This window comes from Ips typographus, linkage group LG6, assembly GCF_016097725.1.
Source record: "Ips typographus isolate SLU linkage group LG6, UJ_Ityp_2.0, whole genome shotgun sequence".
In the NCBI taxonomy this organism is placed as follows: Eukaryota; Metazoa; Arthropoda; class Insecta; order Coleoptera; family Curculionidae; genus Ips; species Ips typographus.
In genome coordinates this window covers 3,537,517-3,555,895 of record NC_138427.1, presented here as the reverse complement: position 1 = coordinate 3,555,895, position 18,379 = coordinate 3,537,517, and the positions used below count along the sequence as shown (strand labels likewise).

Here is an 18,379-nt window from a genome sequence, read left to right as displayed (position 1 = left end):
ACCCCAATTTGCATTCTCGTGCTTTAAACCTAGCTTAAATTAGCTAAAATAAGAGTATAGTCTGGTCGACTTTTAACTTTTTCTGAGCAAAAGTCTTCGGGGTTGAATTCCACGGGGTTTTCGTAGAATTCGAAGATATGCACCCGAAATACCGGAATGTGCACCAAAGTAGGTACCTTGTAAAAGGTTTTATGAAATCTTGTAGAGACTTCAACCTGCCTCAACTGCAAATTCTTGTTTTTTACTTGTATTGTAATGATTTGATTTTTAAATTAGGTTTTTACTATTTTAGATATTAAACATTAAGTTTTTTAATAAAAACTTGCCTCTTCAAACATAAAAATTAAGTATTATTTGATTTTTTTAAACATCGAAAATAGATATTAAAATGTTCCTCAACCTATCACATCTCTAGTATTCATAACCACTCAAAAGTCAAAAGTCAAAGTAGACCGTTTGTCAGGTGATTTGTGACACTTAATTGACAAGTGACGTTTGTTTTGTTTTGCTTGGGTTTGATGTTTAGAATTTGAACTAAAAATTGAGTTTTGGGGTGGAGACAAAACGTATTGAGTTTTTGATTTGTATCCAGAAATACTTAATTCAAGCCAATGGGAATGTAAATTTACAGCCTGTAGAAAATTAGGGAAGTTCTAATTATATAAATAAGTTATAAATTAAGGGTGAGCTGACTGATTAATTGCTACTGGGAACCTCCCTATTCCAAGGAAGATTTTGTAGTTTTTACAATGAAAACGTTTCTCATAACTGAATACTAATAAAAGTAAACAACAATGCACCATTCTAATTTGCCTGAAGATAACATGTTGGAAGCAGAGTCAGCTAGTGGAGTGGAACATGGAAAGCAAAAGAAATTCAGTTCTGGGTCTCTCAGTGGGGATATGTCCAGACCGAAAGTGGTTACTGTAAAACACCCTGATTCCAACAAACTTAAACCCACTTCAAAAAAGAACAAAACACCAATTCAAGCAGATCTTGATGTGAGCAAAGAGTTTATTCGCTGTAGAGAAGAATGTTTGAAAAGGTTGGACTTGAGTAAGTCAAATATTACTCACCTTCCTCAAACAATAAGAGATTTAACCAACTTGGAAGAACTTTATTTATATGGTAACAAATTAGTTCAACTGCCAGTAGAAATTGGTAGTTTGACTGGATTACATATGCTAGCTTTAAGTGAAAATTCATTAACTAGCCTGCCAGATTCTCTGGAAAATTTAAAGTCTTTAAAAGTTCTAGATCTAAGACACAATAAACTCAATGATATTCCTGAAGTGGTGTATAAATTAACATCTTTAACAACACTATATTTGAGATTTAACCGAATCAGATATGTTGGGGAAGAGATAAGTAACCTAACATCTTTGGTCATGTTCAGTTTGAGAGAAAACAAAATAAGAGAGCTGCCAGCTGGTATAGGATGTCTGGTCAATCTTGGTACATTTGATGTGTCTCACAATCATCTGGAACATCTGCCTGAAGAAATAGGAAACTGTACAAATCTTAGTACTCTTGATTTACAACACAATGAACTACTTGACATCCCTGAATCAATTGGAAACATTCAGACTCTCACCAGGCTTGGTTTAAGATACAACAGACTTACCTCAATACCCTCAAGTTTAAGTAAATGCAGGGAAATGGAAGACTTCAATGTAGAAGGCAATGCAATAGGACAACTGCCAGATGGATTGCTCTCTAGTTTAAACAAACTAACCAGTATTACTCTGTCACGCAACAACTTTTCAGCTTTTCCCTCAGGAGGTCCATCTCAATTCACAGATGTAGATTCTGTTAATTTAGAGCATAATCAGATTGACAAAATTCCATATGGGATATTTTCAAGAGCAAAACGTTTGACAAAACTTAACATGAAAGAGAATCAATTGACTTCTCTTCCTTTGGATGTTGGAACCTGGGTTAATATGGTTGAATTAAATTTAGGTAAGTTCTTTAATTTATTATTACCAGATTTTTACAATCATTTATTGCTCAATTAATTGTCATTTTTTTATGTAACTGATTGTATTTATGGTATCACTATTTGGTTATACTGTAGGTACTTTATGTAGTTCTACTTCAACAATACATGCACAGTCAGTAATTCAAATTAAATTTTTAAAAATCTAGCAAAGTTATTCCATAATTTGCCCCAAGATTTGCTCTATACCAGAAGTTGGTGTTAAGAAAGAATTTTTTTTAATGAAATGACTACTTTTTATGTTGTTTGAAACATTTTTTGATTAAAAGAAGTCAAAGTTGCTTTACTGATTTAATCCACTCTTTTGGTTGGTCATTAAAAGACAATATACCATATGAAAGTATGAGAGGTATGGAGAAAAATCATGTCTAAACTTTATTTACAGTGTAGAATGAATATAGCCAGTGTATGACAAAAAAACCACCTATATTTTGAAAAGGGACTGACATTTTGACATTTATTATTTTTCTTTTTTGATACTGGAAAAATCAGGAAATGTCTTAAAAACAATGTTTGTTTTCTTTCTGCTTCAGCTGACAGTATCCTCGTATTTGTAAAATGATTATGAAGGCCTCTGGCAGTTAAAAAAAAATCAAAGGACATTTGTAGAGGTTTCTGTCAAGTTTTAGTAATATTTATGACAAATGGCATTTCTACAATGATTATGGAGGGTTCTGGCAATTTAAGAAACAATCTTGCACAGTTTATGACACTTATGAGAGCTTCTTGCATTTCCAAAATTAAGCATTATCAATTAAGAGCTCTAGCAAATAAAAAAAATGTTTAGTTTAGGACTTATTTTGTAGACACATTTCTGGAATTTTTTAGAATGTTTTCAGTAGTTTTTAAGCAGTTCCAAAATGTTTCTAGAGGCTTCTGATAAACTTTGTGAAAGGTTCAGAATCTTTTTAAAGGCCTCTTGACATTTTTGGTAGCTGCTAGTAGTATTTACTTACTTTAGGTTTCTAGCATTGTCAAAATCATTATACAGGTCCCTGTTGATTTTAACAAATTTTTAAAATATACATTTTAGAGGCTTCTGGCATTTTAAAACATTTTTTTAGAAGGTTTAGGACAGTTGTAGCAGTCTCTGGCATTTCCAAAATGCTTCTAGAGGCTACTGGCATTTTTTTTCAAATCCTGGAAAGTTTATGACAGTGGTAGCGGCCTCTGGCAGTTTTTGGAAGGTTTTCAGTAGTATTTAGGGGCCTCTGGCATTGTCAAAATGTTTTTACAAGTCCATGGTGATTTTAAAAAAAATCTTAGGAGGTTTAGAACACTTGTAGAGGAGTCTGGCAGTTTTTAGTTGCATTTAGAGGTTTTGCAGGTTTCTCTGGAATTTCCAAAATGATTCTAGAGACCTCTGCTAATTTAAAAAAAAATCTTAGAAGGTTTGGGATATTTGTAGCAGCATCTGGTAATTTCAATATGATTTTAGATGCTCCTGGCAATATTTTTTTGGTTCCTAGAAGGTTTATGATATTTGTAAAGTCCTCTGGCAGCATTTGGGAGGTTTTCAGTAGTATTTAGAGGTCTCTGGCATTGGAAAATTGTTTTATCTCGGTTTTTATCGGTCTCTGGTGATTTGAAAAACCAAATTGTAGAAGATATACCACATTTATAGAAACCTCTGGCATTTTGTGGAAGATTTTCTCTTACAACTGAAAGGTTTTTTTATTTGTTAGTTAGGAGTAAATGCTTGCTTTTCATTACAAATTCAAATACATTTATAAGCAGTAAGCACAATTTTTCAAATAGAAAGCCATACTTTTTATTTTATTTTTGATATTGACGTTTCGAGCATATGTCTTAAAAATTATTTTTGAAACGGTTAGTGCGCAATAAACTAAAACAGTAGGATATTTGTTGAAAACATTTTTATTAATGAAATACATATTAGCAAACTATTGTCATTTATTAAAAGTTGTCTGTCTATTTAAATTTTCTTGCTGTCTGCTTAAAAATTAACAATCACATATACTACCAGCATTTTTTCCAAATTTTATTGCCTCAATTTTAAATGAATTTGTGTTCAAGCTTTTGTCTCATTATTTGAGCTTTTTCTTCATTACTCTCTTAAATCTCATGGAAAAATTTTTCCACCTTTAATTAAGAATTATACTTAATAGGTTTGTTACTTTTTTTAAGTGACACATTAATTTGTAGGTACCAATCAGCTGATCAAACTCCCAGAAGATATCCAATGTCTACAAGCTTTAGAAGTCTTAGTGCTATCAAATAACCTTCTGAAGCGAATTCCTCCGAACATCGGCAATCTCAGAAAACTTAGAGTTCTCGACTTAGAGGAGAATCGTCTTGAACAACTTCCCAACGAAATCGGGTACCTTCGCGACTTGCAAAAGTTGATTGTACAATCGAACCAGCTGACTCAATTACCCCGTGCCATCGGTCATCTCAGTAACTTAGTTTTCCTTAGCGTAGGAGAAAACAATCTGAGTTATCTGCCTGAAGAAATCGGCACTTTAGAAAATTTGGAGTCACTTTACGTAAACGACAATCCCACTTTGCACAATTTGCCATTCGAATTGGCGCTTTGCTCCAATTTACAAATTATGAGCATCGAAAATTGTCCTCTGTCACAGATCCCAGCAGAAATCGTGGCTGGCGGCCCATCTTTGGTGATTCAATACCTTAAAATGCAAGGACCGTACAGGGCTATGTGATGCACGTAATCATCGAAAAAGGTATGTGATATGGTATAGGGTGTATATCTCATTTTAAGAGTCACATCTTCACAATAAGTGACTATGAATTCTGAGTGAGTGTTGCGTGGCCGAAGCGATGCTCATGTAATTTGTAATTTTTGATGTTAAGCAGCATTTAGAAGCCAATTGATTTGCGAGTCTTTTGGCCGCACTATTATGACAATTTTATTAGATGTCAGTACTTTTTATACTTTTGGGAATTCGTAATATTAGCGAATTTGGTGACGTATCAAGTCTACTAAAGCTTGTGACATTGTCAATGTTTGTTTTTTTTTTATTAAGACTTGATTACCCAATAATTTATTTACTATACAATATTTGCGGTATACACTGAAAAATATGTCACGGCAATATGACAATATTAGATTAGTTTCTGACGATATGTTATAGGAGGAACAATAATTTTATTGTTTTTCAATAACTCTAACTGAAATTATTGTTGTTTAATTACTTTGACGTGGTACAATCTGATTTTATTATCATCTTTTCAACGATTAATAACGAATAGGTATTGTTTAGTTGAAGAACCAAGACAAAACTGTTGGGTTTTTTATACGTATTTCTTATAACTAGTCTTTCAAGAGGATTAAATACATGTGATATGCATTTTTATTGAATACGTTTTATACTTCTAGCTGTAGCTGTTAGAACATACTTTTTATACGTTTATTTCTTGTACTTTCAGAAGTTTGTACTGTTTAAGTTTAGATTCCACGTTACTGGCGGGCATAATTTTTGTTAGGCCGTGTCTCTACTTTATAGCTCAGTGTGCTTCGTCTATTTACTACTGAATGTTGTTAAAAAAAAGTAATCTAGACCTTAGGATCTAATTGATAATATATTATAGCTATACCTACTATTAATATTTATGACGGAATATGTTTTTAACAATAGAACATCATACGTATTTAAATAAGAGAAATTTAAATGTGTAAAAGAGATCATCGGCGTTATTTATTGTTAGTTGTTTGCTTAAATGTTGCTACAGATTAAATGTATTTTATTGAAGTTGTAGTTTATTTTTTTACCTGTTTTGCATTGTGAGAAAATAAAAAGTCTATTAATTTTAAATAGAGAAAATAGAGATTTTGATTAATTAATGATTTTGATTCCATTTAAACGTTCAAACTTTGAGAATAAGGCGATCTGTACTGTACTTTTGCAGCATCTCAAAATTCAGTTATTCTGGTTTAAGAGATGGAGACAATTTGGGGCTAACATAGTTAATATACAGGGTGTCCCAATAAGCCGTGCACGCGGCTGTTTCTTGAAAACTATACATAGTATGGCTACGAATAAATTTTTTTCAGGAAGGGAAAATGCTGGAAATAATTTTCAGCTTTTTAAATCCACCGCTAGGGAGCGTTTCGATACCACTAAAATGAAAAATGTCCTCCTCCTCTTCTCGTCCTATTAAAGTTCCTACATGTACCTGTTCTGAGGATCTTTGCAAGCCGGGCTGAATCAGACACTGATTTAACCTCTGCGCAGAATTTCTGCCAGCTCGCTCTTTTCGATCTTCTTCCTAAACTCTTTCCTAAAGTCCTTCCTAAAGTCTCTCCTCGTTTGGAGGTAGTGGTCCTAGTTTTTGTTCCGATTTTCTTTGGCTGCTTGGTGAAATGCCCTCCTAGCATCCTTCCTTAAGCGCTGAAGAGCCTGTTCCACCACGGAACCTTAGAGGTTCTTACCCCCTTTAAGTTTGCACGATTGCTGGAATGCTAATGTTATGGCATTTCTAGCAGTTTTAGTTCCTTTCTGGAGTTTATGTTACCTTCAGAAAATCCCATGGATTGCTTAAGACAGTCCTTGTGTACTGGGACCAGTCAGCTTTCCTCGGGTTTCCTATTTTGGGTATGATGTTCTGCTGGTCCGACTCGAATCGGATCATACGATGATAGACAGTTATGTTTTCTGACACTCTTCAGTTCATTACTTTTGGAACCAGAGTGAAAGTTGCTATTAGATACTACCTTTTTGTTAGAGACTATTAGCAATCAATATTTTAACAATAATTTATTAAAAGTTTGATAAGATTCTGACAAATGGTTAAAAATAAAATAGTATACAAACTTATAAAAACTGAGTACTATGTAATATACTATTACCATTCTCAATTTCGAAAATAATCACCCCCTGCATTATTATTATCGTTCTCCGTACAACAAAGCGTACTCTAGTTCTTTACGATTTGTTATTGCTTATGTGCCAAATTAAATAATAGAAATTATAGCGCAATCTTGGAATGGCAAACTGTTTTAGGAACTTAGTAAAAGCCTTCCAAAAGTGTGTTGTGTTCGGCTCTGTTATAAGTAAAGTTAATTCAACCAATCCTTGACTTCTAATCCCCATATTGTTTCACGCACGATTCGCTTAAAATTAGTATACATTGACCAATAAGTCGTCGCCCATTTGTGTTGTGATTAAGTGGTGTAAACATCGCGTTAAACGACAACAGTACTTAATTCTAATTCAAAGATGTTGGGTAGATCTGTGTTATCTGTAAGTACAATTTTTCCTTAAAAATTTGATAAATTATGTGTTAGCAGGTCGATTAAAAATCATTATGCAGCAATAGTGCGCTGTGAATAAAAAAAATAACTTGGCAGTAAACAGTGTATAGGTACTACGTGTGTTTATTACAATATGTATGCCAAAATCAGCAAAATATACATACAATTTGAAAATTAAGTCGATTAATGACTCTGCTTTTTTTTATGAACACTTTGTTTCTTAAACCATACTTACTCAAAATAATTAGGTTTTATTACAGGTACTCGCCCTATTTTATCTGGTAATATTAACAGACAAAACGGCTGTAGTGGAATGTAGTTTTCACTTGATGAAGGATATTTTTGCGTTGGAAAAGTCAGTCACTACAAGTACAGCTCCACCTAAGCCGAACCCTCCTCCATATTACAAATACCCTTTAATGGCTAGATATATCATACATAATTCGGGTAAGTTGGTAGTTTTTTCGTAAAAGTGGTGGTACCCTGGTAAAATAAAAGCAAGTACCAAGAACAACAAAACAAAGTTATCACACATATGACTAATAAGAATTTAATGAAACATTCTTAAGTGCATAGTAATTATGATTTAATCTGAGACTTATAGGTCTAATCAGTTAAACACAATGAACGTACCTACTAAATTGTGTGCGACATTTCCCTGACCATTATCACAGAAGATTTTTTACTTAGTATACAGAATGTCCTAGCCATAAATGGTATGTCATGTACCTATACCTAAAAAGTAAAAAAGAGTAGTAAAGTCTAGGAAATTAAAGCACATTTCTACAAAAAGAGAATCATCATCTTCAAGAAATATCATCTTTCAATTAAAACGTTATATATTTCTTAAATTGTGCCTTCTTCTTCTTCACTTTAGCTTCTCCATTATCTGAGGTTTGCTACATTATGGCAATCCTGATCTTGAAAACTGCTGTTCTGAATAGATCTGCAGAAGACATGTTGAATCGTTCTCGCAGATTTCGCAGCCAAGATATTCTTCTTGAAGACAGAAGGACAGTATCGTCTGCATAGCGCAAGTTACTAATTGTTTTGCCATTTACTGTGATTCTTCCCAAATTGTATAGAATAATGGTGGCGAGAGTATTCCTATAGGGTCAGTCATATTGTTTCTTTCTTTCTAAGGCAATAGCCCAAAATAATTCTTACAGAAATGTGATTTTATCTCCGACACCTTTAAATATCTAACAAACATCCATATTTTTTTTACTTTAAAAACGCTAATTTTTTACACGCATATCATCAATAAATCTGAATCTTCTCTCATGAAAAAAGATTTTTAACTTTATCTATTATATTATTCATATGTCAATGTTAAGGTCAAGATGTGGCAACATATTATGTAATATTATTATGTTTCTCTTTTTAAATATTACTACTGAATATATAACATACTATTGAAGCTAATGAACAACACGTAATCACATTTATCAAGCTGCTTTAACCTAGCGATATTAAAGTTTATATTTTGTCAAAGAATTATTGAATATTTATAATTGACTTGAACAAAATATAGCAAAAAAAGTGTTGATTTATCACAGTTTCAAGGAAAATCGTATGAGGTACATAAGCTTTTCAGCACACACATAATAGCTATCTTCTTCTTCTGCTGCGTGTCCATTAACGGATGTTTGCGATCACATTTGTTCACTCTTCCTTAATACGTATGGTATGCATTAGTTCTTGCATTGTCCTTAGTCCTGTCCACTGCCTAACGTTGCGGAGCCATGACATCTTTTTCCTGCCGATTCTTCTCTTTCCCTCAATTGCAGGAATTGGTACCTCTGTATTATAATACGTATATTTAAGTTGACTGATCTTTGAAAAAAATCCAACATGGATGCGCATGTGCTTTGTGGGTGCATAACACATGTCAAATTTATTGTTAACTTTCTGATACATGCCTGATGAGGTCACTAAGCAGAAACAAGTGACGCCGGGCTATCATCCGTATTCTTTTCTGCAACTTTTACATTTCTTATTTATTGATATAAAATAGCCTTAATACTATTTCTCTTAAGTATTTTAATTTGCTTCATATTTCCTGTATGTGCTTGAACAAAAATTCTCATTGTCAATTTAATTTAAATTAGGTTGGGTATCCTTGGCCACTATTTCCACACAACCATCACTCAACCGCTATCCATTTGTAACATTAAAATCATTAAGTGACGGTACAGAAAAGAATTCTACAGGAATACCATATTTGTATATGACAAATATGGATCTATCTGGGGCTGATGTTTTAGTAAGTTTTCATGATTAGTTCTGTTTAATTCAATCAGTTAATATTAAGTATTATTGCTTCCTTAGGTAAACAATAGAGTTACCATCATGGCTACATTGGCGCAATCAGACTATTGTGAGAATCGTTCACTGGATCCTCAAGATCCTCAATGTGCCAAAGTGATGATCAGTGGGCCATTAATAAAGGTAACTCTTGTACTCTAACCATTTTCATTAAATAACTGTCGGTTTGCAGCTTAGAAATGGTACAGCTGAATACAAGTTTGGTCTTAATTCTCTTTATGAGAAACACCCAGCAATGAGATACTGGCCGGAAGGTAATTTTAATAATAATTTATGTTAAATAAACTTAATTTAATTTTTAGGTCATGGATTTTATGCGGCCAAAGTAATACCCCAGCAGATTTTGGTTTTAGATTTTTATGGTGGAGCTGCACATGTGCCTTTAAAAGATTACTTTAATGCTACACTAAAAGACCTTACCAATGTGGTTTCGGCTAATGCTGTTCCTTCTGTTATTCAAATAAGGGATTCAACAGATTGAAAATTGATCTAAAATTTATTAATACTTGCAATAGTAACAGAATGTGTCTCCAATAGTCAAAAAGTGATATTATACTAAAGGTTTCTGGAAAAACTTTTTGTTTAAGGGAGTTTTTAGTTCCTGATATCCTAAGATACTTTAAAAATATCAGCCATATAAGTTTCAACAATATAATCTATTAGATAATTTTTCTAATGCTACTTTTACATCTTTATTGAAAAAGCTACGCTGCTTTTTGTGTGGAAGATCCAAACACCTGTTATGTTTAAAACAAAACTATTTTAATTTCTGTTGTTTTAAAAAAGAAAACATCTCCTAACAGGCAAAAGAGAAAAAAATCATTTTTAGTAAATCGATACAGCTCCAATCATTCTCACGGTTTCAAGCAACTGAGTCTAGAGGGAGCCATAAAGATAATTTTCAACTGAAACACATCTGTCACAAATTATCTTTTTCATTTCGTTATTTGCAGCAAACTTTTACTTTCATCCTAATTTCGTCCTGTCAGCCAAGCGAATAAAATCATCGAGCAAATCAAATATCTAGGTATGATCTGTCGAGTTATCACGACCAAGTGAAGGACCTAAGAAGCCAGATCAACAAAGCGTCTGCCATGTCGGGCTGCTTAAGGTAGATAATATGGGCGAACGAATACATGCGAAAGGATAGCAAGGTCAGGATCTACAAGACTTGAATCAGGCCAATCATGACATACGGAATACAAACCAGAAAAGAAACCAACAAAACGAAAAGAATGCTTCGAGTAGCCGAAATGAAAACGCTCAGGACTATAATGGGAAAAACAAGAATAGACCGAATTAGGAACACTGACATTAGGGAACAATGTGGGGTGCAAGACATCGTAAGATGGGGGAGACAAAGAAAAAGATATTGGTACGCTCACGTGAGAAGAATGGAAGAGGGAAGGCTGCCACGCATCGCACTTGAAGGAAAACCAATAGGGAAAAGAGCACCCGGAAGACCACCTAAGAGATGGAAGGACAGCTAGCAGTCCACCTCCCAGGAACTGATCCAGAGGAACCTGCAAAACTAACAGATCGCGAGATCTTAAGCATGAATAAGAAGAAGAAGAAGATGTCAAAGGATGGCGGTTCATCCACATGTTCTATTCTAGGTCCGTCTCTAGAATTTTTTTTGTCCACTCCGTCTATCCAGCTTCTGCTTTCTTTGGGGGTTCCAGTTTAGTATTTTCTTTGTGATTCGGTGTTCTGCCATTTTTTGGGCGTATATTATATTTTAGTTACTATGAAACTAAAATATAATATACTGTTTACTTAAGTTCAGTTTACTTTTGACTGTGACAATACGGATAAAGAAGGTAAACCACACTTGATTTGAGTTTGTAATGGCGGTTATAGTTAAAGACCCTACAGCGATAACACCACACTGAATATCGTAAACCTAAAATTTTAATTTACAAGCAAAAGCTTTCAGCGAAGGAATAACCTCAATACAGACTTCAGAATATGAATATCTAGTGGAAATTTAACAACATCGTCACATGATTATGAACCCATCAACCTACATCCCTCTGAATATAAAATTATTCCGGGAGAAAGGGGATTTCTTATCTTCTCTTTTCTCAACCGCTTCGTCATGTCGGCCAAGTGTGCCGATGAATAAAGATAAAATAATTATGTTAGCTCAGATAGTTTTTATCTGAAAGGGTAGATGAAAAGCTCCCTGGAAGCATTACTTTGGGTAGATTTAAATTGTGCTCAAGTCGATGTCAACGACTTTGTGTTTGAAGTTTGTTCAGGTGTTGTTTACTGTTAAAATATGAGCGAGTAGTAAACACGCCAGATATTATCTGATGGAATTTAATTTTCATTTCGGTGCTGTTTTGTTGCTGGAAAATGGAATTCAACCAATTTTCACGCAGCGAATATCTTGATGTGTTGTTGAGGAAACGAGATAAAAAGTTGGTTTTGTCTGTTTATTGTTTAGATGTATTATGACTTTCAGTGATAACTATTTTCTTCCGTTTCCGTTTCGAAGGTTGGTAATTTACTTTCGAAACTGCGGTTCTAAATAATTTGTCGTTACTGCACCCAAACCACTTCCTAAGGTTTTTCCATTAGTTTCGTCTCCTTTCTATAAATCTCTTTTCTTGGAACCCTGCGTAATGGTTTGTAATACTTGATATTTCTCTCCCTTCATAACATGTCGTGTTCTTGTTATTGTTGGAATTATTTCTCTCTCCATGTGCATACATCACTCCCACGTTGGTTACTCTCTCCACCCAGGAAATTCAGCATATATTTTGTTTTGCTCATGTTCAGTGACAGTCCATAGTCGTCACCAACTGTAACTATTCCATTAATTAGCATCTGTAGATCTTCATTTGTTCTAGCTAAAATAAATGTGTCGTCCGCGCATCTCAGATTCAATCAAGTGCTTTATTTACTAGATCTTCTGAGTACAGGTTTGCAATATACCAGTAATTTACTCGTAATTTCCCAATGACTAAAATAAACGCTAGTAAGCTCACACCAGTGATCTCAAATGAATGACAAAATAGCAAGATTTGTACATAAAACTAGAAAAAGAATTGTAAAACTGTCTTGAATTGAGGTTTTTTATTTATTATTAGAGCTTGTGTTACAAAATTAGTCGAATACTCCAGCTCTTATAGCAAGTAATCTACAAATGTGAGTATTACCGGGATAATAAAAAAAAATGTAAAACTAAACGGAAATCAAGTTGCCCATGGGGTTTTTCAGGAATTACTCAGTATTTGATTACCAAATCTCTATTTCTTTCTCGTTCCCTTTGGTCGAGACAGTTGCTCATTTTCCGTTTCGCAATTTTACTTTCAAATCAAATATAAATTGCCTCGCACAGCTTTCCTCCTGAACGACCTAAAAGCGAGCAATATGAAATAAGTAAAAATGTTATTTTGCTTCTGTCTTTGCATTTTTCAGGGGACAAATTCGGATATGTTAAATCAATTTTTCAGCTTCGCTTGAGTTAGCTCGCTCCTTTTCACGGTTAATTTAGGCTTAAGGTGTCAGTTTTTCCGCTTCGATACCGCTTGAATTTAACGAACACTTAGGGAATGTTTTTTCTCGCTTGACGTTTTCTAAGTCCCTAATTTAAGGCATTGACACGTTCTCATCAAAATTGTAAATAGGGCCTAATTTGGGGAACATTTTCAATTACACGTTCCTTAACGTTCGCTAACGGAATTCCAATTTTTCTTTTATAACACTATGGGATTACGGGTTTTGTGATTTAACAATTTTAACTACAAAAATTTGCCTACTGTTTCATTATGTAAAAAGGAAATTCAATTGGCACTTTTTTTACAAAAGCTACTAACGACTAGGGATACACCTACTTTGAAAACATGCCATATTTCATTAGAAGCTCTTATAAAAACTCTCGTTCCATTTTTATCAAAGGCAATTCAAGAGGGAAAATGATAAAAGTTTTCAATATTGGAAGAATTTTCTGGTTTCTAGTACGGGACGGGTTTTAAGAATGCCGAGCACGAAGTTTTGGTTTAGCATGGAATTTTCATAATATAAATTCTAAGGCTAGAATTACGTTGCTTCCTAATCATGTTTAAAAAGTTTACAAGAAAACTTCAGTGAGGAAGTGTTACGCGACATTAACGTTAGTTGCGAGCAGGAATTTTATAAATTATTTTTGCGCCTTTTTTTGACGGAGACAAGATTAATCGAATAAAAAGGAACACAAGAAGTTAATTTTGAAAGACTGATGATCGTTCCTCGTACGAAAGCAATAACTTCCCAAAATTATGATTGGTCACTTTAATCGAGTTGGTCTGCTGAATGGAATGCTGTTACAAACAACTTTATAATTGAAAACATATACCGCCCCAGTCAGACCCTTCTTAAAATTACCGCAATATCCTAATCTAAATTCTACATCTGTACGTGGCATTCCGCAAATATTAACCGAAGGGCCCATAACTTTAATAATTAGGAAGCGGACCACAAAGCTCGTTTAACTTGTCAATACATTGCACAGGCGGACAATTACAATAAGCAAGCTGGCCTGTAGCCACCGACATTTAGATAAAGACCAGATGCGGTCGTAAGATCTACATCCGGTTGCTACAGGAACCCCGTTCCTTTATCTGATGAGCTTATTCCTACTAATGAACTAATACGGCTGTGTTATCTTCAATTTACAAACTTATAAGGGGTGTTCCAAGTTTTAAGCGAGCAAATGCTAGATGATTAAACACAAATAAGGAAAAATCTGTCAGTCAGTTTAAATATTCAATTTTTGAGATAGAGTACATAGAGTGCTAAATGCGAATACTTCACCATTTGAGAGCCCATCAAAAAATAAGTTGACATGCAATTATGTAATTTTCCTGAAAAATGCTTCCTAAAGAAGCAGCACAGAATGTTGAAGCAATTTTGATCCAAGTTTGAAACAAGCACTTATAAAATTAATTATGTAATGTTAATGACGTTTGTCAAAATTCTCCAGTGGCGTAGATACAGGAAGATGGTTTTCCTGTGTTTGTCTTAATTTCTACGTCACTGGATATTTTTCAAAATGGACAGTTTTTTAAGTATCTTTTAAAAAATTCTTATTCGAAACTTTGTTTACAAGATAATTAGAGTTTAACCAATCTAACTTAAAAATTGTGTTTGTAACCAGTTTTCATAGTTTTCAGACAAATTGAAAGACTTTAGTATTGAAAATTGACTTATAGGCATAAAAAACTACCTTTTCTATAATATTTGACTTCAAATTCACACATTTTAACCTTGAAATTTGACTTGAACACCAAAAAGTGACAAAAGTGACTCTGAACTAATGAAAAGTGACATCAGAAGATTAAAATTTGCATTTGAAGTAAGTTTTCATAATTTAAATACAAATTTCAATATTTTAGTCTTGAAAATAGTCTTAAGTACAATATATTAACATTAGGTTCATAAAAATTGACTTGAAAACTAACTTTTCAAGTTCTTTTTACTTTGCTTTTCATTTCCTTTGGACTATTTTTAGTGCTTTAAAACTGCTTTCACCTTGAAAAATCAAGTTTCAAGACTATCTTTACCAAGTTTTTGACATTAAACTTAAAAGACTTAAAAAACAATTTTTACATTGTCCATAGGCTTAAAAATGTCATTCCAAGCTTTGTCACTATTAAATTGACTTCTAAACATCTCAGTGCTAAAACTTGACCATTTCTTAAAAATTCTAGACTTTCAGTCCTAAAAATTGAGTTGTACACCAATTAAAGTTCTGAAAATAGACTTTTGAACTCTCTTTAGTCTTAGTAAAGTAAGTTCTAGCCTTAAAAGTCAACGTTGATTAAAAAACTGTCAAAAAGTGACAAAAGCAAAGTAACCTGCAAAAAAGATAGTGGTAAGTAAGGGTGGTAATCCTAAGTAGTGGATATCGTTGAAAAGTAATAATAAGCACCGGAGAATGTTATTAAAAAGTATTACCAGACATAAGAACGGATGGTCTAAAATTATCCCATTTACCAAAAGCATTGGGTTAAATTGCAACAATTTTGCAGTGCATTTGTCTTTACTTTGTATATCCATTAAAAAATCTCTTTTACTCAAAATCAGTCTTTTTTTTTTGATTCTATGAGAAACCGCTTTTGAAAACCTTTTTTGTTGTTTAAATTCGGCTGAGGCATTTTGGAGATACAGGTTGTTAAAAAATGGCAAAATTTGGATAATTCAGTTTTGTTATTTACATACATGGAAGCCCAAAAAGAGGAGGTGGTCAGTCCTCAGTATATACGAGTATGTATATCAATTTCTATGGATTGGAGAAGCCAAAACATCGTTAAAAAAGTCGTAGAAAAAAATACATACTTATAGTATTCTGCTCCCCATGTATAGATAGCTATTACTCACGAAGTTAAAATTTTCGTTTGGAGAAGCGGGAAATTTACATGTGAATCAAGTGGCGCTGCTGTGCGAGGTATCATTTTGCAGCTTAGATATACAACTATAACCATTTACTATCATTTAAGTTCAATATTTTAGCTCAGCTTCACGTGTCACTGACAAGCAGAAGCAGTGTCCAGAAAAAAGCTTATCGAGAAGAGCATTTAGTAGCGAAATCTCAAGGGGCGAAATAAAAGTTTATCAAATAACCGAAAAAGCGGTTATCTCCAAATGAAGTGCCCAATAAGACAAATGGAAGTTTTATTGCCATAAGCCCTTCAGGGCCATTAATAATAATTCCTGACTTGAAAAATCAACGAATCTCGTTGTATTGTCTGTTCTAGCCTCCAACTCCTAGCGTTACATTAAACCACAACAAAAACTGCCTGCTCGTTTATTTTCTTCTCTGTTTCATTCGGTTTTTATTTTGGGTTTAGTGCGACATTCATCTTCGAATCTGACGTTATTTGCCGGGCCCGCACTTTAATTGTTTCCTTTTATTTCCGGCGAAACGATAAGTGTTGGAATTATGTCTATAGTTTGGCAATAAAAGGCAATTAACCGCTGGGAAAGTAATTGTGGCAAAAAACTATTAATTATTTTCGGAAGTAAATAAGGCGGATGTCTAAATCAATTATCTGAATGTTACAATTTCTTGGAAGGTGTTTTGGAACGATTGGGTTTTGCTTCGTATAAAGCGGTTGAAATTCCATCATCAAGTTATGGATAAACTTAATTTGTATTCCAAAAACAAATTGCTGACACACCACGTAAGCTTAGATAGGGACGGGTAAGGAATGAGGGGTTTCTAATATCAACACTCCGCAGGCAGGCATCGAATATTAACGGAGTCTATCAATTTCAGACATCCCAAGGATGTGAACTGTTTATTTTTGAAAGCTTAGATCGATTGTTCAATCAAACTCATCAAGTGTTTTAATTTGTTTTCATCCCTGACGACAGCGACGTTTTCTCTTATGTTTCATTTCTTCCTTTTATCAGTAGTTTATTTAATTTAAGTTGTCGTCTCAAAAATTAACGAACCTTAAATGTTTCCTTATTAACAACGACCTTAATTGGCAGCGTACATCTCAGTATCAAAACAAAAAGTTCCAAGAAAATGAAACGCTACAGACGCTTTTCATTTCTGGTCTTTTTTGCGCTTATTGCTAATAACGCCTGCACTCGACTTTATTTAGTAACTACATTATTTAATTTTCTTTTTCTCTGCTACTGAAATAACTGGACAGCTAATTGAAGCTAAAGAGGACATCCTCAAAATGAATCTTTTATGGATTTATGGAGATTTTTTTATTTTCTTGCTGTTTTTCTTGCAACTGTTTAAAAATGACGTTACTAGTGAAGTTGGCTTGGAGCACGAGATTTAAATTAAAGAAAAATATTATTTTAACAAAAAAACCTTTGATTCAGGCAACTATTTCATTCACTTCTCATCATCGTCGTCTGTGGTGAGTGCTAGACTTGTATGTGACTTTAGTGTTTACTGGCAAAGTACTTACTTGAAGAAGCATAATCCTTTTATTCACAGGTATGAAGTTAATAACGAGATTGGCCATATTATTTTGTATGATTATCCCTACACCATGCTCATATCCTCCATCCGTTGCTCCGGAGTAATATATTATGGAGTTGTCAATGTCGCAGTAGCTTGCATTAGGTCATCTCACCTCACTAACACTCAGAAGCAACATTTTTCCAGTTTGAGCCATGGACCTAACGTCTCAAGTATTTTACTCCTTTCATTTTTCATTCTACTGTTCACCCCGGAAATCCGATTGGAAAGCTTGAAACTCCATCTATATCCAATGTGGGGGTTCGTCCGCCTTTGAGGGAAATTTCTCAACTCCAAGGCATAAGGTGCCCTTCCACTTTTTGGTTCCTCTCCCCAAAGCTGTTGAACGATAGGTGCAAGACTACTTAGTCTAGTAGTAGTAGTAGAGTTGTAACTTGTGAAGTTGGCTTTTGTGTATGAGAGGCTACAGTGGTCGGCACTAAAGGGACCGTTACACGTCATCGGTAAATTTGACGTTTTCAAAATGCATTCGTATTATTTAGTGATTAGTTGCGGCCTTTTGCCTCAGTAGCTTGGGGCTGCTTTAATATCCTTCTTTGAACGTGAACGAGATCACGGAGGTTCTTTTATCCCTTAGGCTGTTGTGAGAAATGTAAAACTAAAATTTTTGCATCAGAGTTTTTTGTTTATCAACAGTATTTTTAGCAAATAGCCCTAGCATTTGTACTTAATGTTTCTGCAGTAAGTGTCATGTCCCAGAAAGTAAAGCAAGATATTCCGTTAAGTTCACCAAGGAAAGGTTCAGGTAGACCAAAGTCTATTACGGACATTGCCAATCTTGATGTCACAGCTATTCGAAACTCTGTATATTATGTACATGAAC

At 33.9% G+C, this 18,379-nt stretch overlaps 2 protein-coding genes across 3 annotated transcripts; both read left to right on the top strand.

Moving 5' to 3' along the window:
- The first annotated feature begins 492 nt into the window (after nt 1-492).
- Sur-8 (leucine-rich repeat protein shoc-2) lies at nt 493-5,733 on the top strand. The gene is made up of 3 exons (XM_081981228.1): nt 493-683; nt 742-1,962; nt 4,166-5,733. The coding sequence occupies exons 2-3, from the start codon at nt 795-797 to the stop codon at nt 4,681-4,683; spliced, it is 1,686 nt and encodes a 561-aa protein (XP_081837354.1). The 5' UTR covers nt 493-683; nt 742-794; the 3' UTR covers nt 4,684-5,733.
- A 1,328-nt stretch (nt 5,734-7,061) lies between these two features.
- Nucleotides 7,062-10,137, top strand: CREG (Cellular Repressor of E1A-stimulated Genes). 2 transcript variants are annotated; one of them, XM_081981230.1, is made up of 6 exons: nt 7,062-7,224; nt 7,496-7,682; nt 9,347-9,501; nt 9,567-9,686; nt 9,736-9,817; nt 9,866-10,137. In XM_081981230.1, exons 1-6 carry the CDS (start codon nt 7,201-7,203, stop codon nt 10,042-10,044), a joined length of 747 nt encoding a protein of 248 aa, XP_081837356.1. In that variant the 5' UTR covers nt 7,062-7,200; the 3' UTR covers nt 10,045-10,137. The 2 variants fall into 2 exon arrangements, with proteins under 2 accessions (XP_081837356.1, XP_081837355.1); XM_081981229.1 differs by having other exon boundaries at nt 7,484-7,682.
- The last annotated feature ends 8,242 nt before the right edge of the window (nt 10,138-18,379 follow it).